This window comes from Myotis daubentonii, chromosome 3 (genome assembly GCF_963259705.1).
Source record: "Myotis daubentonii chromosome 3, mMyoDau2.1, whole genome shotgun sequence".
In the NCBI taxonomy this organism is placed as follows: Eukaryota; Metazoa; Chordata; class Mammalia; order Chiroptera; family Vespertilionidae; genus Myotis; species Myotis daubentonii.
In genome coordinates, this window is record NC_081842.1 from 59,997,096 (window position 1) to 60,022,410 (window position 25,315).

The 25,315-nt window shown below is 41.1% G+C and overlaps 1 protein-coding gene across 2 annotated transcripts in view; it reads left to right on the top strand.

Annotated features, from left to right (window-relative positions):
- Positions 1-25,315, top strand: part of POLQ (DNA polymerase theta) — a 98,879-nt gene that overhangs the window by 27,880 nt on the left and 45,684 nt on the right. For both annotated transcript variants that reach the window (XM_059687715.1, XM_059687716.1), the window contains exons 10-18: positions 3,311-3,453; positions 5,674-5,878; positions 6,184-6,326; positions 9,690-9,883; positions 10,778-10,902; positions 13,445-13,688; positions 19,807-22,871; positions 23,139-23,279; positions 24,499-24,695. In XM_059687715.1, coding sequence (XP_059543698.1) covers positions 3,311-3,453; positions 5,674-5,878; positions 6,184-6,326; positions 9,690-9,883; positions 10,778-10,902; positions 13,445-13,688; positions 19,807-22,871; positions 23,139-23,279; positions 24,499-24,695 — 4,457 coding nt within the window. The remainder of the gene's footprint in view (positions 1-3,310; positions 3,454-5,673; positions 5,879-6,183; positions 6,327-9,689; positions 9,884-10,777; positions 10,903-13,444; positions 13,689-19,806; positions 22,872-23,138; positions 23,280-24,498; positions 24,696-25,315) is intronic.

Consider the following 25,315-nt stretch of genomic DNA (forward strand, 5'->3'; position numbering starts at 1 on the left):
CATAACAATTCAGTCACACCCAGAATTCTTTATCTGAGAAATTGCTTGCCTCTATTTCATTTAGTTCCTTTTCTGGTGACTGCTCCTTTTATTTCATTTGGCAGTTCTTTCTTTGTCTTCCCATTTTAGCTGTCTGGAAGTCCAGAGTACTGCATGAGGCAGGCAAGGTCATGGGGTGGTTCCATGTGTTCAGAAGTGACTGGTTGCACCTGGTTGCAATGGTGGGTCCAATCTTCTGGTGACGCTTGATTAGGTTCCTGGTCACTGTGGCAGGTCCGTGCACCCAGAGGCATCAGCTTAAACTGAACATGAGGCTTGCTTGCTTCAGTGACGGAGGACTGCAACATTCCCCGCCTGCCGCTGCCAGCCTCTGAGCCTGCAATTTGAAATATTGTAACAAATATAGAAGCTAAACAGAACCCCAGAAACCCCGCTTTCAGCAGCCGGGATCTCAGAGCTGGAGTTGATACAGTGTTTCGAGATTATAGAACCCAAACAAACCAGATACCTGCTTTCAGCAGCAGAGGCCTCAGAGCTGGAGCCAGAGCTAAAGCTGGCCTAGAATAAAAAAAAAAAAAAGAAATAAAGGAGCGGTTGGGAGCATCAGTCACCTGCCAGACTGAAAACAGCCCTAAGCCCCTCACCCAGACTGGCCAGGCACCCCAGTGGGGACCCCCACCCTGAAGGGTGTGTGACCAGCTGCAAACAGCCATCATCCCCTCATCCAGGCTGGCCAGGCACCCTAGTGGGGACCCCCACCCTGATCCAGGACACCCTTCAGGGCAAACCAGCCAGCCCCCACCCATGCACCAGGCCTCATCCTATATAGTAAAAGGGTAATATGCCTCCCATCACCGAGATCAGCGGAGCCAAGAGGCCTCCCAGCACCGGGATCAGCATGACAGGGGGCAGCGCCCAAACCCCCTGATCGCCCTGCGGCTCTGTGTGTGACAGGGGGTGGGGCCACAACCTCCCTATCGGCCCTGCTCTGTTCGTGACCGGGGAAGGCGCCCCAACCCCCTGATCAGCCCTGCTCTGTGCCTGATAGGGAGGAACACTCCAACCCCCTAATCACCCTGCGGCTCTGTGTGTGACAGGGTGTGGCGCCCCAACCCTCTGATCGGCCCTGCTCTGTGTGTGACAGGGTGCAGCGCCCCAACCCCCGCACCCCAAGGGCCCTGCTCTGTGTGACGGGGTAGAGCCATAACCTCCCCATCGGCCCTGCCCGGAGTGTGAGAGTGGTGGTGCCCCAACCCCCTGATCGGCCCTGCTCTGTGGGTGATAGAGGGCGGCGCCCCAACCCCCTGATCCGCCCTGCTCTGTGTGTGACAGGGGGGAGCTCCTCAACCCCCTCATGGGCCATGCTCTGTGCGTGACAGGGTACCGAGCCCCAACCCCCCTGATGGGCCCTGCTCTGTGCGTGACAGGGGGCAGCGCCCCAAACTCCTGATCGGCCTCATGTTCAGTTTAAGCTGCCTCGCTGCTGGCCGCCATCTTGGCTGGCAGTTAATTTGCATATCGCCCTGATTAGCCAATGGGAAGGGTAGCGGTCGTACGCTAATTACCATGTTTCTCTTTTATTAGATAGGATGTTGAGTTAGAGGCTTGCAGGAAGCTAGCCCTGTATCTCCCCTAGGAGCAATGGTTCAATATTCCCTAATTCAGTTTGTGGTGACTACAGAACATAACTACCACAAATAATAAAAATTGACTATAACTTATTAGTGACTGGATTAGTTAGAATATAAGTTTACTGATGTAACAAAAGCCAACATAACAAGTGTTTAAACGAGGTAGAAGTTAATTTCTTCTCATATATCAGTACAGTCTGGAGCTGAGAGTGTGACGCCAGTGTCAGGGACCAAGTTTTCTAGTTTGTTTTTCCATGTTCAGCAATGTGGTTTCTATCCCATGGTGTAAGATGAGTACTCTAGTCTCTGTCAGCACATCTGCATTTTAGACATCCAGAAGGAGAGATGAGTAAGTAAAGAACATGTTCTGCCCTTTTAAGAAGATGGATACCAATTTGGCTCTGGATAGTGTTGGCCTGTGGACTGAAGGGTCCCAGATTCAATTCTGGTCAAGGACACATGCCTGGGTTGTGGGCTCGATCCCCAGTAGGGGGGCGTGCAAGAGGCAGATGATCAATGATTCTCTTTCATTATTGATGTTTCTATCTCTCTCTCTCTCTCTCACTCTCATTTCTCTGAAATCAATAAAAAATATATTTAAAAAAAGAAGATGTACATAGTATTTTTCCTCACATACAATTAGTCACATGGTTACTTTTCTCAATTTCAATGGAAGCTGGGGAATATAAAATCTGTAGCTGACTGGCCATGTACCCAACTGACCTTTAAGGGTTTTATTTTATTTTTAAAATTATTATTATTATTTTAACCCTCACCTGAGAATGTTTTTCCCATTGCTTTTAAATAGAGTGGAAGGACGGGGGGAGGAAGGGAGAGAGAGAGGGAGAAAGATAAAGAAAGAAAAACATTGATGTGAGAGGGAAACATTGATGGGTTGCCTCCTGCATGTGCCCCAACTGGGGCTGGGGATTGAGCCTGTAATTGAGGTACATGCCCATGATGGGAAATGGAACCCTAGACCCTTGGGTGCATAGGCTGAAGCTCTAACCACTGAGAAAACAATCCAAGGCCATTAAAAATATATATATTTTTATTGATTTCAGAGAGGAAGGGAGAGAGAGATAGAAACATCAATGATGAGAATCATTGATTGGCTGCCTCCTGCCCATTCCCTAGTAGGGATTGAGCCTGAAACCCAAGCATATGTCCTTGACTGGTCTTGAACCTGGGACCCTTAAGTCCACAGCCAAGGCTTTATCCACTGAGCCAAACCAACTAGGGCCAGGGCCATTTTTTTTAAGTTAAAAAAATTATTTTTCAATTACCATTGACATCCAATATTATTTATATTAGTTTCACATGTACAGCATAGTGGTTAGACAATTACATAATTTTCAAAGTGATCAAAAATATATATCTTGCTTCTAAGCTAATGGAAAGAGGGCAAAGAGCTTTTTTTCTGTGTTTGCTACTTTCCAATTACCTTCAGGTCAAATTTTAATTCTTAATATGAAGAAAGTGGCATATTTTAGTGTGGCATATATATTCTGATCCCCTACAATCCAAAGTTCAGAAAATAAATACATTAGCAATAATTTTTTGACCATGACAGTCACTATTATTTTCTTTAAAACAAATAAGCCAATTAAGTTCCTTTTAGTCAGTATCTTATGGAAATGTGTTGAGATTTTGCAAACATATGATTTTCTTGGTTATAGGTGAGAGTATCTTAATTTGTAAGAACTCTGAGAAATCAAAAGGCATAGCTTTACTTCAGGGATCTCTAAAACCTGTTCGGAGCTGTCTGCGAAGACGAGAAGGAGAAGAAGTAACTCCGAGCATGATAAGAGCTATTCTGGAGGTAAGACCGTTTGCTAAATTACCACCTGCTCTTTTGTACCTATACTTCAATGGTAGAACTTTATATGTGAAAAATCTTAGCTTGTCTTTCTTTATGAGGTTATTTATAGCCTTTCCAAGTCTGAATCTCTTCTATTTTATAAAGTTACTAGAGGCCTGGTGCATGGATTCGTGTACCGGTGGGGGGTCCCTCAGCGTGGCCTGCAGGGATTGGGCCAAAACCAGTAGTCCAATATCCCCTGAGGGATATAGTAGTGTGCGAAGTGGCAGGCGGCCAGGGAGGAGCTGGAGCCCGAGCCCGGGCCAGGCGCCATGTCTCTCCTGCTCATCCTGGCCCCGCTGTGCCTGCCGCTGCTGCCGCTCAATATGCTCACTGCTGCTTCGCTATGGTCTCCTCACGCCTGTCCTAGGGCAATATCAGGGCACCCATGACTGAGAAGTGGCCACAGGCTCGTGCCCAGTCAGTCCTGATGCTGGTCCTGATCCAGTTCCAGTCCAGATTGGGAAGGGGCGCGCAGGGGGAGTGTCTGCAGGAGAGGCTTGCGCCACTGCAGCGGTGCTCGCCAGCCATAAGCCCAGTGTCTGGTGTCTATCAGTAAGCTGAGCAGCGCTTCTGCTGTGGGAGTGCTCTGACCACCAGGAGGCAGCTCCTGCATTGAGCATCTGCCCCCAGTTGGTCGGTGTGTGACATAGCGACTGGTCGAATGGTTGAACGGCTGCTTAGGCATTTATATATATAGATTTCCTGGAATTTAATACAGCTAGTGCTATATCAATCCATTTCAAAACAGTGCATTAAAATCCACATACCAGATGGTTCTTTTTATTTTTTATATATGATTTTATTTATTTTCTGAATAAAGGTGACAAAAATGGACCCTAGTTTCTCCATCTAGATAATACCTGTTGACATTAAAATAATACCAAATTACAAATACACATGATTACAAGTTTCAAACAGTATGAAAAGATTTAAAGTGAAAAATAAAACTTTCTGCTCATAGTCCTCAAAGGTAATCCTCTTTAAATATTTCATTAATTCATCCAGAAAAGTGTTCTATTCATATATCAGCATGCATGTCTTGCTATTGACTTTAGTAGTGGTGCTGGGGTACTGATGCCTTTACTCAGACCCTGCTTTATCTCTCAATTAAAGAAAGAAAAGAATTGTTAACATCGGATTGGTAAGGATGATAAAAGTAGGCACTCTCATATACTGCTGTAACTCTTTTGGAGGACAACTTGTTCATACCTAGTAAGATTTTAAAAATGTACATAGCCATTTATCCAGCAGATTTACATCTAGGAATTTTACCTAGGAATTTATTTGTGAAATTATGTCAAAATAAATGTACAAGAATGTTTATTATAACACTATTGGTAATAACAAAAAAACTGGAAACAACCAAAATAGCATTAATACTAAATAAATCTTGGAAAAACTGAGATAACTCTGTTTAGGATGATTTGTTATGCTTCCAATATGCGTTAAGTGAAATAAGGCAAGGGGAAAATCAGTATATGTAATAGAATAGTTGTAGGAAAATGGTACCTGCAAGATGCACTGACTTCATCTTTTTGTTTTTGTTTTAATATATTTTTATTGATTTCAGAGAGGAAAGGAGAGAGAGAGAGAAAAACATCAATGATGAGAGAGAATCACCGATTGGCTGCACCTTGCACACCCCCCCAATGGGATCGAGCCCATAACCTGGGCATGTGCCCTTGACCAGAATCAAACCCAGTACCCTTCAGTCCACAGGCCAACACTCTATCCATTGAGCCAAACCTGCTACACCTGACTTCATCTTTTTCTGCACCTATTCCCAACCCTTCTTCTGGTTAGGAAGTATTCAATACTAGCATTTCTCTATGCCCACATACTTCAGAAAGAAGAATGAAAAGAATTGTTTTGATTGTTGGCCATGAGCCATCACAACATCCTTTATATATGTTGTTAGTTTCCACATTTCAGATAGATAATGATTCACTTATTTTCATTGATGAGAAAATGTGTCTACTTTTCTGGAAAAGTTTTCATGTTGTCATTAGATGTTGTCTACATTTATAATGAATGATGATGGAGGAGTTAGTAAAAAGTCTCTACATTAAGATGCTGATAACATTTTAAGAGAACAAAAATCACTTCATTTATTTTATATCATGAGGGCCTACATATCTTATTAAAAAGTTACAGAAAATTTCAAACCTCTTGTATCAGATAATAGTTGGTGGAGTGGCAAGTACATCACAAGATATGCAGACTTATGCTTCTTGCACATTTTTGGCTGCAAGTATGAGAGAAGGGAAGCGGGGAATTCAGAAAAATCAAGATCCTGTTCAACTTGGAGCAATTGAGTCCTGTGTAATGTGGCTGCTAGAAAATGAATTCATCCAGACTACTGAAGCTAGTGATGGAACAGAAGGTAACTATGACTTCTTAGTTTCAGTTTACTCACTTTTTCATCTTTAGTGAATTGGATGTGTGTGACTGATTAATAAAAGGAAATTAATTTTTCAAGGAGTGTATCAACTCATTTTTAGTAAGTCAGTGTTGTGTTCAGCAACATCAGACAATTCGAATAGAGCCCGCTCATAAAGAACCCATGCATTGGGCAAGATTCTGTTTGTAAAATTTATCAGAGCCTAAAAGGTTAATTACAGAATACAAAAAGACTGTGTTGTTTTGTTTTCAACATCTGATCTTTTATTTTCCCCACCCCCAAACTAGGAAAAGTGTATCATCCAACACATCTTGGGTCGGCAACTCTTTCTTCCTCACTTTCTCCAGCTGATACTTTAGATATTTTTGCTGACCTCCAAAGAGCAATGAAGGGTTTTGTTTTAGAGAATGATCTGCATATTGTCTACCTGGTAAGTTCTGTTTCCTTTACTTTCATATTGGTGAAAATGGGGAGAAAAAAATATGTAGAATCTTGAACATCAAAGATATCCTAAGAAAACATCTTGTATTGATAAGAAAGCAATGGTAAATTCTAATGAACAGACTCAACACTCAAATGAAAAGGCCTTGACACCAGCTCCAACTACTGGCAAATTAATATACATTTATGTTTAAGTTAAATGAAAAATTTATAGTTTGCATGTACTATTTGAATATTTAAGACTCTAATGTGATTCAAAAGTTAGAACTATTGTCAAAAGGAATACTCAGTGAAGTCTGATATCCATATCTACCCCCTGCATGCCATTTCCATCCCCCTTCTTATATAACTAGAGGCCCTATGCACGAAATTCATGCATGGGTGCAGTCCCTGGGCCTGGCCAGTGATCGAAGTGCGAGCGTCTGGCATGGAAGGGCAGGTCCCAGTTGACCTCTGGGCTGTGGGCAGCATCTGGGTCCCCTGACCCCCATGCGCCCTCCTCCACTTGAGTCACAGTGCCTGAGTCCCCACACGGAGATGCGGTGAGCATGGCCAGATGCCGTGGGCTGGGGTGCATGCAGCAGGGGCAGAAAATGGGCGGGCAGAGTGCTCCTGTGCGAACCCACAGGCAGCCTGACCAGCCCCTGCAGTCTCAGTAGCTGCGGCCCGGCTCACCCAGAAGACGCCACGCAGGTGCAGGGCGGGCTCCTCGTGGGCACCAGGCACCTGAGTGTGGGGGGCTTCCTGGCGTGCAAGCCCTGGCATCCTGGTGGAGGGTAGTGGGAGTGAGAGCGAGCTCAGCAGACACCCCATATTCTCACCACACCTCTGTCCCCCATCACCCTTGGCTCCAGGTTGCAATGCATTGCTGACACCCACCATGTTCTGCACCACCCCCAGGTGGTCAGTGCACATCCTAGCAAGCAGTCAAACTTCCGGTCTCCCTGTTGAACTCCTAGTTGATCGACCACCCGAGTGGACAATTTGCATATTAGGCTTTTATTATATAGGACTAGAGGCCAGTGCATGAATTCATGCACAGGTGGGGTTTGGCCACCTGCCCCAATGGGGGCTGTTAGGAGGCCAGGCCGGCAGAGAGAGGGGATGTGGGAGGTGGGCTAGCCAGCCCCGCCCATGATCGGGTGGGGGGGCTGATTGGGGGCCAGGCCAGCTGGGAGGAGGGGCCGTGGACAGTTGGCTCGCTGACCCCACCCCCAATTGGGGTGGGGGTCCTGATTAGGGCCCCAGTAAGGCCTGTTGGCTGCCGCAGTACGCGTCATAGCAACCGGTTGTTCTGGTCATTCTGTTGTTCCAGTTGCTTGTCATATATATATATATAGACTAGAGGCTTGATGCACGAAAATTCATGCAAGAGTAGGCCTTCCTTCCCTTGGCTGCCAACACCGGCTTCCCTCTGGCACCCAGGACCCAGGGTTTGCTCTGGCTGCTGCTGCCAGGCACCCGAGGTCTGGGCTTTGCTCCAGCCCAGCTTTGTCCAGAAGGACGTCTGGAATGACGCCCAGAAGGACGTTCAGTCTAATTAGCATTTTACCCTTTTATTATTATAGACTAGGGGCCCGGTGCACAAAGATTCGTGCACTGGGGGTGGGTCCCTCAGCCTGACCTTCACCCTCTCCAGTCTGGGAGCCCTTAGGAGAGCCCTATCCAATCTGGGAGTTTCTGTTTGTCTTTGCAGTCATATGAGTGAATTGTCTGAGACCTCCAACCCAGTTTGGTTTGTTGCTCACAGAATAATAGTGGCATTTTTTTTTTCTTTGCTTCATTGGTGGAGATTTCCTGGAAGTTTTAGGATATCTTCCCTTTAATTTTTCCTAGACACTCTGATATTACTTATGTCTCTCACCTTTGCTTTCCCTCCACCCCCACTGCAACAGTAACTTGCTCCAAGCTCATTTTGCTCTAGTGTCTAGGATAGCCGTGGGCAAACTACGGCCTGTGGGCCGGATCCGGCCCGTTTGAAATGAATAAAACTATTGAAAAAAAAGACCGTACCCTTTTATGTAATGATGTTTACTTTGAATTTATATTAGTTCACACAAACACTCCATCCATGCTTTTGTTCCGGCCCTCCGGTCCAGTTTAAGAACCCATTGTGTCCCTCGAGTCAAAAAGTTTGCCCACCCCTGGTCTAGGAGATCTGTCTGCCACCAGAACTACAATTCCCAGAATTCCTGGTGCTCCCTGTGCTCTTGGTTTTCCCTTCCTTCTCTGTCTCCATCCCATGGCCTCCCACCCTGTCAAGTCCTCCAAGCTGCCAGCTCTCCCTCTCTGCTCTCCGTCTGGCAGCTTGGGGAGCCAAGTTCCCCAAGCCACTCCTCTCTCTGCCTGGCAGCTTGGGAGGCATGGCTCCCTTGGTTGCTTCCAGTGACCGAGGGAGCCATGTCCCCCCAAGCCTCTGGCTCTCCTACTCTGCGCTCCGTCTGGTGGCTTGGGGGAGCGACTGAGGGAGCCACGACCTCCCAAGCTGCTGGCTCTCCTGCTCTGCTCTCTGCCTGGCACCTGTGTATGCAAATTAACCCGCCATCTTTGTTGGGTTAATTTGCACACTCACTCCTGATAGGCTGGTGACTGTAGTGGAGGGACGGTCAATTTACATGTTTCTCTTTTATTATATAGGATGAGGTATTATGACATTTATAGTTTTTATCTTCAAACTAGAGGCCCACTGAATGAAATTCATGCATGGGGTGTCCCCTCAGCCCAGCCTGCACTCTTTCCAATCTGGGACCCCTTGGGGGATGTCTGACTATGAGTTTAGGCCTGAACTGGCAGCTGGACATCCCTCTCACAATCTGGGACTGCTGGCTCCTAACTGCTCACCTACCTGCCTGACTGATTACCCCCAACTGCCCCCCCCCCTGCTGGCCTGGTCACCCCCAACTGCCCCCCTCTGCCAGCCTGGTTGCCCCTAACTGCCCCCCCCCGCCAGCCTTGTCACTCCTTACTTCCCCCCCTGCCGGCCTGGTCACCCCAACTGCCCACCTGCTTGCCTGGTCACCCCCAACTGCCTCCCCTGCCAGCCTGGTCACCCCCAAATTCTCCCCCTGCCTGTCTGTTCACCCCAACTGCCCCCCCCTGCTGGCCTGGTTGTACCATGCAGCCTGCTGTTCAGTTGTTTGGTTGTCCCTCACTAGCCCCCTTGCTGGCCTTGTTGCCCGACACAACCTGCCAGCCTGTTGTTCGGTTTTTACTGTTACTGTGATGGTATCCTGGACAATTTACATATTCCTCTATTATTAGTATACTCTTTTGATTTTAATATGACATTTATATGTACTTGTTCCTTTTGTAATCAATAGTTTTAGCTAATGATGATGCTTCTTTCCTTCAGGTTACACCTATGTTTGAGGATTGGACTACTATTGATTGGTATCGATTTCTCTGTTTATGGGAGAAGTTGCCAACTTCTATGAAACGGGTGGCAGAGCTAGTGGGAGTTGAAGAAGGGTTCTTGGCTCGCTGTGTGAAGGGAAAAGTAGTAGCCAAAACTGAGAGACAACACCGGCAAATGGCCATCCATAAAAGGTAAGTATCAAGGAGCTTGCACTTCCTAGTATTTAATACAGTATTAAATATGCAGTAGATGTTCAGTTTATTGTAGTCACTTTCATTGTCATTAAAATCAAATTTTGGGCTCCATATAGTAAATTTTTTTAATTTACTGTACTAGTATGTACTGAATTTATTAATATATTAGTTTCTCCCTTGCTATTTGTAGTTTAGAAGCCATTATATATGAATACTTCTTATAGTAGAACATTTAATTCCTCCTCTTAAAGAAAATGTGAATCAGGATGCTTTAGGGAAGGATGCTCCTGACAGCCATGGAAGTGATTCATTACTACTACAGAAGAGCCAATAAAATATTCAGCTGAAAAAAAAATTAAGGTTCAGCTGAGAAATTGTATAGGCTTTTAGCTTTTTTGAAATATACTACAATTATTTTTTTCTTAAGGCATTAGTCTCTAGCATATTATTTATAACATAGTTAAATGTAAGTTTTGTAAGGATTCATATACCTAGATAATTTGTGGCACTATTGCCTTTCAAATAAAAACTGTTTTTTATATTCAAATTCTGTCATTTTATTGAAATATGGTTATATAACCATATAACTCTGTCTCAAATGTTGTTTTAAATTTTTGTGCCATTACATTTCTTGAAACAAGTCTTATTTTTTGAAATTAGTTAGCAGTATTGAACCATAGACGAATTCTTTTTGTTGTGCAGATATTAAATTCTATGCTATAATACTAATATATTTCAGAACTTACTTTACAAACATTGAGCTCAGTCTTCTCCCGCTAATCCTATATCTTATTAGGAATCTTCTCTCTTGCCTTTTTGGTTCTTACTTACTTATACCTTTATAGTAGATAAAAGTGATCTCTTATCATATTTTGGTGATTTACTTTCCAGGTTTTTTACCAGTCTCGTGTTATTAGATTTAATCAGTGAAGTTCCCTTAAAACAAATTAATCGGAAATATGGATGCAATCGTGGGCAGGTTCAATCTTTACAACAGTCAGCTGCTGTTTATGCAGGTCAGTTAAACAAGGACTTCTGTATTTATTTAAGACTGTGGTTTGAGGTTAAATTAAGATCACTTCTCTCTTCCCCCTCCCTCAATTCCATTTTACTATTGGCTTCTCTAAAATTGAGGGGATTGTGTTAAGCCATAATTTTGTATAATTCCTAACATCATCAGGGCACCTTTTGTTTTCTGTTTTTTTATTTTTTATTTTTCCTGTTGCCTGCTACTGCAAGAAGAAACAGACACAACATTTTCAGTGATCTCCCTTTTCTAAGTTAGTTACTGATTAATACTTGCTATTGAGGAGGATGGCAAATGGAAAGGGATTTCTGCACTTCGGACTGTTCTAAATTATTATTTCTTGTCTAAGGAAACGGGAGTCTTATTTAATAAAATTAAACCCATATTCCATAAGCTAATCAAACAGAAAAGTTAGGGATCTGATTTTACCAAGTCATTCAGAAGGAAACCCTGGGCTGCTGGAGAGTGTGCATATTGTGAAGGTATGTACATATATGAAAGAATACTGAGGGAAAGATGGGTTTGGGAGGTAGTAAGGAAGGAGAAACTCACCCTTCAATTCACTGGCATCAAATGAGGCACACTGTCTCAGGGTGCCTCTAGGGTCAGTGTTCTCATAGGGAAGTGATTTTTTTAATGACTTGGCACTTGGCTGCTCTGGCCTCTTTATTTCAAGACTGTCTAGCTATTGAATTGGGCATCCTTTCTTTGAAGAAAATATCAATGGGAGATTCACTTTTTAAAGTGCTCACAGCCCTTGAATATTTAAATCAGCTTTCTTATTTTCCTCTAGGTCAGTGGTTCTCAACCTTCCTCATGCCGCGACCCTTTAATACAGTTCCTTATGTTGTGGTGACCCCCAATTTCATTGTTACAAATTGAACATAATTAAAGCATAGTGATTAATCACAAAAGCAATATGTAATTATATATGTGTTTTCCGATGGTCATAGGCGACCCTGTGAAAGGGTCATTCGACCCCCAAAGGGGTCACGACCCACAGGTTGAGAACCGCTGCTCTAGGCGGAAAGAGTCCCTTACCTATTTTTAAGGGTTCTCTCTTCCTTAAAAAAAGAAAGGAAAAAAGAGAGATTGAAAGAGAGGACTGAACTTTGGTGAGGGCTTTTTGTTTTGTGGTTATGTGCTCTGCCTTAGTTTTTTTCAAATGTCAAGGACATGATTAAGAATAAATGAGGTGCAGCCACTACGGAAACAGTATGGAGTTTCCTCAAAAAATTAAAAATGGAACGCCCATTTGACCCAGTAACCACACTTCTAGGAATATATGCCAAAAAATCAGGAACACCAATCAGAAAGGATATATGCACCCATATGTTCATAGCAGCACAATTTACAATAGCTAAGATTTGGAAACAACCTAAGTGCCCATCAGCAAATGAGTGGATTAAAAAACAGTGGTACTTATACACAATGGAATACTATGCTGCTGTAAATAAAAGAAAGAACTCTTATTGTTCACAACAGCATGGATGGACATGGAAAACATTATGCTAAGCGAAATAAACCAGTCAGAGAAAGATAAATACCACATGATTTCACTCATTTGTGGAATATAATGAACAACATAAACTGATAAAGAAAAATAGATCCAGAGATTCAGAGACAGAGAATCATTGAACAGACCATCAAACCTCAGAGGGAAGGCAGGGTAGGTTGGTGCGTGGGTGGTAGGAGATCAACCAAAGGACTTGTATGCATGCCTATAAGCCTAACCCAGTGGTTCTCAACCTTGGTTGCACATTAGAATCACCTGGGAATCTTTTTAAAATCCTGATTTCTGGGCCTCATCCTCCGGAAATTCTGTTTCTTTGTTATGGGGTGGGGCCACAACATTAGTAACAAAGAAACAGAATTTCTGGAGGATGAGGCCCAGAAATCAGGATTTTAAAAAGATTCCCAGGTGATTTTAATGTGCAGCCAAGGTTGAGAACCACTGGCCTAACCAATGGACATGGACACTAGGGTGGTAGGGGCATGTCCGGGGGGGTGGGAGTGGCTGGGGAGGGGTCGATGGGGGGAAAAGGAGACCTATGTAATACTTTAAACAATAAAGAATAAAATAAATAAATAAAATAAAAAGAATAAATGAGCCTGCCCTGACCAGTGTGGCTCAGTTGGTTGAAGTATCATCCCATATACTGAAAGGTGGTGGGTTCAGTTCCTGGTCAGGGCACATACCTGGATTGTGGGTTTGATCCCCGGTCCAGTCTGGGCACCTTTGGAAGGCAACCAATCAATGTTTCTTTCTCTCTCTCTCCCCTTCTCTCTGAAATCAGTTTTTTTTTAAAAAGAATAAGTAAGATGACATTTAATGTGTTTAGCACATTTGTTGGCTAATTAGCTAGGCCCTTAACATATATCTCCTCTCCTGTTAACTTACACCATGGGCCTGTTAAACTTTACAATTCTCCAGGAAAAAAGGAAACAGTGAAACAAAAGTACATCTAAAGAAATAGAGAATTGATCTATAAAGAATTTTTAATTTAATAAATATTCTGTGCATATTCTAGGGATGATTACAGTGTTTTCCAACCGCCTGGGCTGGCACAACATGGAACTACTGCTTTCCCAATTTCAGAAGCGTCTTACGTTTGGAATCCAGAGGGAATTGTGTGATCTTATCCGGGTGTCCTTACTTAATGCCCAGCGAGCCAGATTCCTCTATGCTTCCGGCTTTCTTACTGTGGCAGATCTGGCCAGAGCAAATATTGCTGAGGTGGAGACTGTTCTGAGAAATGCTGTGCCTTTTAAAAGGTAAGACAGTCCCCCTATCTGCAGAGAGTTATTAAATGAAAAATCATGTCAATTTGTAAATAATAGTTTCTGTATTAAAATATTTTTCTCTTTGATAATATCATGACATAGTTGGTGTAAATGGAAGGAAACATGGCTACTTTTCCCTCTTTAGGGTTACTTTTTATTTTTTATACTTTTAAAATATTTCATGACTTAAAAGACATTTCTAAAAGTATCATAATTCTCCCCTAGAAAAATTGAGTAAAGGTAAGGTATCAATGCTTAGTGCTTTGATGGATTTAGATTTTCAATACATATTTAGGGCTCACATTAGACTTTCTTTAGGCAAGAGCACTTTAAAATGTACTTCTCTTGCCCAGCCATGTGGTTCAGTCCTTGAGTGTCAAACTATGAACCAAGGAGGTTACCAGGTTGTCAGCTCAATTGCCAGTAGAGGGCGTGCAGGAGGCAGCCGATCAATGATTCTCATCATTAATGTTTTTATCTATCTATCCCTTTTCCTTCCTCTCTGAGATCAATAAAAAACAACAACATATATATAGATATATAGATATAGATATAGATATAGATATAGATATAGATATAGATATTTTTAAATGTGCTCCTCCTGAATGTTCTTTGGAACACTAGTCCCTCAAAATAATTGTGAGAGTAGGATTCCTTGATTATTGTGTACATGTGGGTAACCAAGTTATTGATGGTCTGCACTCAGCATACACTGAGTGGCCAGATTATTATGACCACCCCATCAGTACTTCATTGACACTTCCAAAAAATACTGAATATTGTAAACTTTCTAAGCAAATACTCTCAAGGTTTTATTATTACTATTATTTGCATAATTAATTCACTTCATTGTACTGATGGGGTAGTCATAATAATCTGGCCGGTCATAATAATCTGGCCACTCAGTGTATATATAATCAAGGAATAGCTTAAGTAATTTCTCAACCACTGTTTTTTGAACTCACTCTTGTATAAAACCTCAGCCAGATCCTATTGATATTTAGGAGTTTATAGGTTTAAGAGTTTTATTTTCAGCTATTAAGAATTTGTTCAAAATTTATAAAAGCATCAGTCTCATTTCCAGTTTAGTATTTCTTTCCTCACACTCCGTTTAGGCCTGATACAGGCTCTGAAACTTGTAATATGCATGAGAAAGGATAGGGCATATTTAAAGGAGCAGCCTTGCTGCCCCCTGTGCCACCTCACATTGTGACTCTGCTCTCTGCCTTCCACTGCACCCCCAGGTATGGCTCCTGTGGGACTAGGTGCCCCATGCGCTGCACCCAGCATGGCTATAGGGGCATAGCTACCTCTACCTAGATTTCGAAGGATGGAATTGTCTGGAGCTTTAGAACATAACCCTGGGAGGAACACAACCCAGGCCCCTGTAGAGTCCCCACTAGGGCAGTACTCAGTGGAACTGTGGGCCTGGGGCCACTCCTCTGACCCAGACCAGAAGAGCAACTGATGTGTGATTTTGTCACTTTGGGGTGTATCTCTGGCCAAAGTCTATTTGGAGTATGGTTTAAAACCTTCTTGTAAAAGTGTTGTTCTCCTCTGGAGCCTCTGATTTTTACAGAATCTTTGGGTATATACATACTTGTTTAGGAGTATGTACTGTTAGTTCCTGAGGTAAACAAGTTTAGATGTGGAATGTCTCTGTGGTAACCATATGCCATACATCATACATGACCCTTCCTAGGGGTCATCAGAAGGCAGCACTCATTTAAAAAAATTTAACTGGAAAATATTGTTTAACACATTTTAGAATCATTTTTTTAAAAATTATTTTATTGTATTTTTTAATATATTTTTATTGATTTCTGAGAGGAAGGGAGAGGGAGAGAGAAATAGAAACATCGATGAGAGAGAAACATTGATCAGCTGCCTCCTGCATGCCCCTACAGGGGATTGAGCCCACAACCCAGGCATATGCCCTGACAGGGAATCAAATGGTGACTTCCTTAGTTTATGGGTCGACGCTCAACCACTAAGCCACACAGGCTGGGCAGAATAACTTCTTATTATCCTAAGGCTGTTATTGTCATGGCTGTGCGTCTCCAAAATTAGTGACACATCTAGATCATGCCTTTTCATGTGACACACTGAGAGAGACATTGCTCCTGAAGTGTTCTTTATCAAAAATGTCTAACATGAATTTAATAAAAAGCAAATATCAGACAAGCCTGAATTGAGAGACATTCTACAAAGTTATTGGCTAGTACTTTTCAAAAATATCAAGGTCATGAAAAAAAAAGACTGAAGAGTTATTTGGAATTAGAGGGTAAAAAAGTCTTGGCACTCTGGCTGGTTTGGCTCAGCAGATAGAGCGTTAGCCTGCAGACTGAAGGGTCCTGGGTTTGATTCTGGTCAAAGCACATGCCTCGGTTGCAGGCTCAATCCCCAGTAGCGGGCATGCAAGAGGCAGCTGATCAGTGTTTCTCTCTGATCGATGTTTCTCTTTCTCCCTCCCCCTCCTTTCCTCTCTGAAATCAATAAAAAAATGTATATCCTATATAATAAAAGCTTAATATGCTAAGTGTCCAGTTGTCTGGTCATCCATTCAACTAATCAAAGCATAATATGCTAATGAATGCTAAGACCGCTCAACTGCTCTCTGTGACGTGCACTGACCACTAGGGGGCAGATGTTCTGACCAGTAGGTTAGCTTGCAGCTGGAGTCTGGCCAATCGGGACTGAGTGAGACGGGTTGGACATGCCCTGGAGCCTTCCCGCAGTCCCTCCCTGGCTGGCCAACCTCCTGCATCTCTCCCTGGCCCTGATCATGCACTGGTGAGATCCCTCAGCCTGGCCTGCACCCTCTCACAATCCGGGACCCCTCAGGGGATGTCTGAGAGCTGGTTTCGGTCCAATCCCGCTCAGTGCAGGAGCTGCCCCTTGGAGGTCAGTGTGCTCCCACGGGGGTGCTGCTTAGCCAGAAGCCGGGCTCATGGCTGGCTAGTGCAGTGGCAGCGGCAGGATCCTCTCCAGCCTCTGCTGCAGTGCTAAGGATGTCAGACTGCTGGTTTAGGCATATATATAAATATAAATAATATAAATATAAATATAAATATAAATATAAATATAAATATAAATATAAATATAAATATAAATATAAACATAAACATAAACATAAACATAAACATAAACATAAATTTTATATATATATATATATATATATATATATATATATATATATATATATATATATGTTTTTAAAATATATTTTTACTAGATGCCCAGTGCACAAAAATTCATGCACTGGTGGGGGGGGGTCCCTCAGCTCGACCTGCGCCCTCTTGCAGTCCGGGAGCCCTCGGGGGATGTCCAACTGATGGCTTAGACCCACTCCCCTGGAGGCCCGCTCCCTGTCAGTTGGACATCCTTAGTGCTACTAAGGAGGTGGGAGAGGCTCCCACCACCACTGCTGTGCTCACAGCCATCAGCCCAGCTTGTGGCTGAGCGGAGCTCCCCCTGTGGGAGTGCACTGACCACCAGGGGGCAGCTCCTGTGTTGAGTGTCTGCCCCCTGGTTGTCAGTACGCATCACAGCACGTCATTCAGCCTTTAGGGTCAATTTGCATATTAACCTTTTATTATATAGGATTGATTTCAGAGAGGAAGGGAGAGAGAAATGGAAACATCAATGACAAGAGAGTATCATATCTTTTCATGTTTTAGGATCATTTAAAAATAAATATCTTTATAGGTTATCTGGTTATATCTTTTTCTCATATTTCTTATGGATTTGGGTCTTTTTTTCTCTCCTTTTTAAAGAATGTCTTAAAAATTGATTATGGCCCTAACCGGTTTGGCTCAGTGGATAGAGCATCGGCCTGCGGACTGAAGGGTCCCAGGTTTGATTCTGGTCAAGGGCATGTACCTTGGTTGTGGGCACATCCCCAGTAGGGGGTGTGCAGGAGGCAGCTGATCAATGTTTCTCTCTCATCGATGTTTCTAACTCTATCCCTCTTCATCTCCCTTCCTCTCTGTAAAAAGCAATAAAATACATTTAAAAAAATTGATTATGGTTCTTAACCCTTTATTTGATATGAATATTGCAAGTATTTTCTCAAAATTTATCAGTTGTCTTTTGACTTTTGTTACATCGTTATACCCAATACAGAGTTTTATTATTTTTCTATTGATTTATTTATTTTTATATATTTTTTTCTTTTTTGATTCTGAATGTCATAGTTGGAAAGCTTTCCTATACAGTGAGATTAAAGAGGAATTCACACATTTTCTTGTATTTTAAATTTGAATTTAGATTCCTGATACATTTAGAATTTAATTTTGTATGTAATGTGGTCTGGATTTACCTATTTCCCATTTATAAAAATGTTTGTCTTGGTCCCAGTGATTTGAAATGCCACCTTCATCATATACTAAATGTCCATATGTAATTAGGTCTATTTCTGGATTTTTTAAAATTTACTATCTTTTTGTCAATTCATGAACAATATCGTGCTCTTTTTTTTAAATCCTCACCCGAGGATATTTTTTCATTGAATTTAGAGAGAGTTTAAGAGGGACAGAGAAACATTGATGTGAGAGAAACACTTAAAAATATCTTTATAGATTATCTGGTTATATCTTTTTCTTGTATTTCTTATGGATTTGGGACTTTTTGCCTCCCGCATGCTCCTGACCAGGCCTGGGAGCCTGCAACAAAGTACATGCCCTTGACTGGAACCAAACCCGGGATGTCCCGCTCTATCCACTGAGCCAAAGCGGCTAGGGCAGCCATACAGTGCTCTTAATGAAAAGCCTTTATAGTATGTTTTAATGTCTGGTAGGGCAACCTCCCTCTCATAGTTTTTCAATATTTTCCTGTCTACTTTTGCATGTTTGCCCATGTGAAATTTGAAGTGTCTGTTGATATTTTATTGGGGTTCGATTGAAATTTAACTTACAACTGACTCCTTTATAATGTTGAGTCATCCTATCCACAGGTAGGTAATTTCTTTGCATTTGATATCGTTGTGATATTGAGGATTTTAAAAAAAGATTTCCACAGACAGCTTTTCAGGAGTTTCCAGGTCTCCCTCATAAGGGTTTTATACATTTCTTGTTAAATTTGTTTTCATTTAACCTTTATTGTTTTAATTGGGTTGTGTCTATGATCTCTTCTATATGGTTATTATTTGAGTATATGGAGGCTGTTGATTCTTGTATATTGTTATCCTGTTATTTTTTTAATTCTTGTTTGAGTTACTTCTATCATTGATTTCTCTAGGATTTTTAGATATACAGTCATATCATGTACAAATGGAGATATTTTATGTCTTCCTTAACAATTTTTATACTTCTAATTGATTTCTGTTGTCTAATTGAATCAAAACTCCAGGTTTTTATCCAAGTTACCTTCATGGTCCTGACTGAAGCCTGCCTTCAGGTGAAAAGTGTGACAGTTTAACCACTGCCATTTGTTTCTTCTAGTCTCAACTCTTTTCTGGTTTCTACCTTCTTTTGGTCACTCCACAGTCCCTTTAACATTTTGTCCAGAGTTTGTATTATGTAGAGGATTTGTTTTCAATGCAAGTTTTATGATGCTCACTTTTTAAAGTTTTATTTAAAGAATCTGTCTTAGGCCTTCCCTGGTTATGCTATTTAAAAATTGCAGTATCACCGATCCCGCCCTGGTGTTTCATTTTTGTACACAACTCTTATCATCAGTTGACATAGACTTATTTTAACATTTGTTCGTTTTCTGATTTCCCCAACTAGAATGTGAGCTCTATGAGAGCAAATATATTTCCCTGTTGTTCAGTGCTATTTCTTCTTTTAAAAACACACACACATGTTTTTATTGATTACAGAGAGGAAGGGAGAGGGAGAGAGAGCTAGAAACATCAATGATGAGAGAGAATTATTGACCAGCTGCTTCTGCACACCTCCTACTGGGGATTGAGCCCACAACTTGGGCATGTGCCCTGACTGGGAATTGAACTGTGACCTTGTGGTTCATAACTTTACACTCAACTACTGAGTCACACCAGCTGGGCAGTGCTGTTTCTTCCATTCGTAGGACAGCTGATGCTTGATAAATATTTGTTGTATGAAAGAATCAATGCATTAATTTATTTCTCTTCATATCCCCTTCCTAGTGCCCGAAAGGCAGTGGATGAGGAAGAGGAAGCCGTTGAAGAACGTCGGAATATGCGAACTATTTGGGTGACTGGTAAAAAAGGCTTAACTGAAAGGGAAGCAGCAGCCCTTATCGTGGAAGAAGCCAAAATGATTCTACAGCAGGACTTAATTGAAATGGGAGTGCAATGGAATCCACATTCCCCTTTAAATTCTGATACATACTCATTGACCAGCAGTGAGTCAGAAGAAAAGGAGCATAAATTTATACTCCAAACTAAGAGGTCTTATGAAAGATTAACATCAAAGAAAAAAAGTAACACAATATTTGGTGATTCTTCTGTTAAGGAATCACCAAATACAGTGAAAGATTTAGATAAAGGTAGAGAGCATAAAAATTCCTTTTATTATCAGTATCAGGATGGAAAACAAGAATGTCGGGTACATTCAATTTCCAGAGGAAGAAAACGGGCTTATTTGAATGTAAGTAAAGAGAAGCTAGAAACCTCTTTGAATGAGGGAGAAACAAGCACTAAGAAAGTCATTCAGACTGTCTCATCTGAGAAAACAAAAAAAGAAGCTTTGAATCTTAGTCTAGAAAAGATGAACACAACCTTTCAATCTTGGAAACGTTGTAAGCATCTCAAACGATCCAGAGACAGTAGCCCTGTGAAAGACACTGGGATGTGTAAAATTGATTTTCAAAAACAGCTGAGTCTTATTCATTGTGAAGATTCATTTACCTCAGATGAGAAGAATGTGGAATTTAGGAGTCCAGGGCCACTTGCTAAAAATGCATCTTTATGTACTGAGGGAAAACATAACAAAGCATCATTCCCATCACAACCAGAACAAAATTGTTCAAGGAACAAAACAATAACTAATGATATTCTTATGGAACATTTTATCACAGGATCCAAGAGTAAAAAGGAGACTTGTCGACCCACTAGTGTGGTTAGTGAAAATGGAAGAGGATTAGCTCCTGTTGAGGCAGAAAAAATAGACAAAGTGCTAATACAAAGTGATTCAAAAAACCAAAATATTTGTGTTAAACACCGTGATACCAATCCAATTAATCAGTCCCCGGAGAAGCAGTCTGATAAACAGACAAACATTTATACCAAACAGAAAAGAATACTAGAGAAGCAAATAGCTTGTAATCATATGAATAGAGACTCAAATGCTATTATCAAATGTAAAAGTATAAATTTTAATGCGGAGGAAAAGAAATCAAATAATCTTCAGGTATCCGGAGATAATATAAGCAGCACTGAGATACCCAATGGAGTACATCCACCAGCTGGAGCATTTGGTAAATCTGGAGGCCAGCAGGAGAACTTTCCAAATACCTCTAGAATACAAGAAGAAACAGATGCTTATGCAGCAAAAGAAACTAAAAATAATTGTGTTTCTGTCTTAGGATTAGTTCCTTGTGATTTTGAAGATAGTTTCTACCTGGATTCTCAGTCAGAGAAAATTATACAACAGATGACAACTGAAAATGTCAAACAAGGAGCAAAGGACACTAACCTGGCAACAGACATAATGCAGAAGAGCCTAAACAAACGGAATTCAAGCTCTATTCAGAATGAGATTCACACTGCCTTCCCTGGTGAACAGCATTCTCCAGGAGTGATAAATATAGACCATTTGGAACCTAACACTGTAGATACTATAAAACAAAGCGCTGGTTCACATGAGGTTAATATCGTGACTCCAGAAAGCCCACTTTTTCATTCACCAATATTATTGAAGGAAAATGGCCCTTGTTTGAAAGCAAATGAACTTTCTGTTACTGACTCCCAATTAAATAGTTTTCTTGAAGGTTTTCAAACACAAGAAGCTATGAAACCAGTTATACCTCAAAAGAGAACGTCCACTGGTGTAGAAGTAGAATGTCTGCCAGTCCCTGAAACAAGTTTGAATTTGAGTGACAGTTTACTCTTTGACAGTTTCAGTGAAGACTACCTAATAAAAGAGCAACCCCCTGACATAAGCGTGAAAGAACCCTTGCCTTCTGAAGTGATGTCAGACCATTTCAGTGATTCTCTGCATCTACAACCAGAGGACCCAATGAAACCAAATATGGATGAGCAACAAGATAATCAGCAGCAGTTGACTTGTTTCAATGATGAGTCTGTTGTATTTTCAGAAATGGATTCTGCTCAGATGGTGGAAGCTTTGGACAATGTAGATATATTTCCTGTCCAAGATAAACATAATGCTGCAGTATCTTTGGGGGCATTAGAACTAAGTGATCCAGTTGGTAATGATTATCCCCAAAGAGAAGTAACTGAAGGAGATAAAGATGAAAAGTCTCAAAAATCCAAATTTACTGAGACAAAGCAAAATAATTCATTCATATGGTCAGGAGCATCGTTTGATTTAAGTCCAGGACTGCAAAGGATTTTAGATAAAGTATCCAGTCCTCTAGAAAATGAAAAGATAAAACTAACCACTATAAACTCATCTAGTTTAAAAGGAAAAAATACAGAGTTAAATGACAAACAAGAAGTGGTTTTAAATTTGGAGCAGGGAATTTCATTCTTTCCTAATATTGAAGTAAAAAGCAAGATTGAGACACTAGAGAACAATGCTGTTCATGGTGACACCCCATTGCTCTTGCCTTGTAAAGAAATCGGTATAGTTGATGATAATGGACTCATTCCTCCTACACCCATCCCAGCATCTGCTGCTAAGTTGTCATTTCCAGGTATTCTTGGAACATCTTCTGTGAAACTTCAGAAAAATAGTGTTTTAGAACTTGGTGAAAATTATTTACTTGGCTCACCTTCAGATATTAACCATGATTTAAGTCCAGAGAGTAAAAATGATGTAAAAGATGACAGTCCCATTAGAGACACAAGTTTTTCACTGCAGTTATCACAGGATGGATTGCAGTTAACTCCAGCCTCATGCAGTGCAGAAAGCTTGGCCATAATTGATGTAGCAAGTGACCAAACTCTCTTTCAAACATTCATTAAGGAGTGGCAGTGCAAAAAGCGATTTTCCATCTCACTGGCTTGTGAAAAGAACAGTAATTTGACATCTACAAGTGCAACTATTGGTGGTAGGTTTAAGCAAGGTAAGAATTTTTTTCACATTTATATGTAAAATAGGCTGAGATGGGACTGAGATTTTTCTTAGTGACAGTTATCTTAATAATAACTTAACAACTTGATAGTAAGCCTACAAAGATTTTACGTATACCTAAAATGACTATCCAAAGAATGCTTTAAGAATCTGGAAATTTTGCCTGTCAAATATTGATTTTTATTATCAGTGTTTTAATGTTCAGTTTAGTGGTTTTATTTTTAGAGGTTTTTAACTATTTCATTTTTTATTTACTTAGTTAGCTCCCCTCAGGAAACTCCTATTAGAGATGGATTTCCTGTTAAAGGTTGTGATGACATCTTGGTGGTTGGACTGGCAGTATGCTGGGGTGGAAGAGATGCCTATTATATTTCCTTGCAGAAGGAACAAAAGCATTCTGGTAAGTAATCACTAGTTGGCAAAGTTACCGTATAATTTTAATGTAGCTTCTATCAGGTAATGACTTGTTTGTTGGGAATAATTTCCTGATATTTACCTAGAATTTACTTTTAGGATTAAAAAAATTTTTTTGGATAGTGGCTAGTGTGTACATGATTTCATATATTAGTTAGAATGAATGTTTTAGGAAATACTACCCTTCCTCCCCGCTGCTTGTCACATGGGACTATTTAATACTGTGTTTTCTTCTTGGGGGTAGTGGAGCAGCAGGAACTCCCTCGACACCTTAGGGTTTGCTTTTGATGATTGGATCATGGCATTTCTTTTCAGACTTCTTTCAGCCTTTTGACTGGGTCTGGAGCTCATCTAGAGGCAGTGATGAGCAAGACATCTACAGTAGTTGAATTGCACAGCCTTAGAGAAGTCTTTGGAATTGAAAAGATATGTTCTGGATTATGGTTGTGATTATCATTGCTGGATTGGTTCTAGACAGGAGCAAAATTAATGAGGGAGCATTTTAAAGGATGCCATATAATGTTTGTTCCTGAGTAAGCATGAAATATTTTCAGTTGTTTTGCAGGAAAATATGTTAGGATGAGTAGTTACTAAAGCTACAATTTTAAAAAAAAATAATCTTGATATTTAGAATTTTCTCCCACCTAAATAGAGCATTATAAATCACCTAGTCTAAACCATAATATTTATTTATTTATTTATTTATTTATTTATTTATTTATTTATTTATTTATATATTTTAATCCTTACCTGAGGACATGCTAGAGAGAAGAAAGGAGGGAGGGAGGGAGGGAATAAAAGGGGGAGGGAGGGAGGGAGGGAAAAAGGGGGGAGGGAGAGAGAGAGACAAAGACAGAGAAAGAGAGAGAGAGAGAAACATCTCGATGTGGTAGAGTTGGCTTCCGCTCTCATGCTCTCACCTGGACCAGGTATCAAACTCACAACCCTGACTGGGAATCAAACTGGCAACCCTTTAGTGCACAGGACAGTGCCCAACCAACTGAGCCACTCTGCCCAGGTATACCGTAATTTTTTAGATTATGAAGCACTTCATCTACATAGCCAAGGTGACCTTTATAAGGTCATGCTGAATTATTGGTTGCATGGAACTAGACTTTGAGTCTTTTTCAGCCTTTGCATTATAGATTGCTGTTTCATGTGAATGTATGTGGTTTTCGCCTTAAGATTTTTTTTTTTCTTTTAAGAAATTAGTGCCAGTTTGGCCCCACCTCCTCTGGATCCAAACCTGACTGTGAAAGACAGAATGTGGCACCTTAAATCCTGCTTTCCAAGGGAATCAGATAAAGAACGTTCTGTTATCATCTATGACTTCATCCAGACCTATAAAATTCTTCTTTTGTCTTGTGGCATCTCCCTGGAACAAAGTTATGAAGATCCTAAGGTTCCATGTCTTATTTAATTTTTACATATGGAGACTGGGGACAAAGATGATATTTATATATTTTAATTCAGAATATTTCAACACCCCCCTCCCCCAAACTATATTCTTAACCTACAAAAGAAGTAATTGAGCCATATGGTAATTGTCAGAATTATGAACAGGGCCTAGATTTCCTTTTTCTAAATCCAGTTTTGATCTCCCAGATGTAGTGTTAGCAACTACAGGTCTTCTAGTCTCACTGGGAAGCTAAAAATAGCAATCAAATGACCAATTGGATGGTCATGGTAACAGGTCTTCATCCTGAGGGGAAAGCCAAAGGCTTTCTAAAACAATGGATTTGGACTTTTAGTGATAAAACCTTTATGTCTCACTTCTTCCGATGTTAAGAGAGAATGAAATAAATCTGAAACTATATAGGCCCATCTTTATTATAGTAGCTTAGCCAATATCAGCCTTAGTGGAGAAAAGTCCATCTGCTTTTTCAGAAACATGGTTTCAGCTAGCTGAGAGGCACTGGGTTTAAGTCTACTTAAGAACTAGGTCAGCAGGAACATTACAGTAATGGAAAAAGCATGTTTTCCTTCTTTGAAGGTCACTGCTCTTATTGGTACCAAAAATGA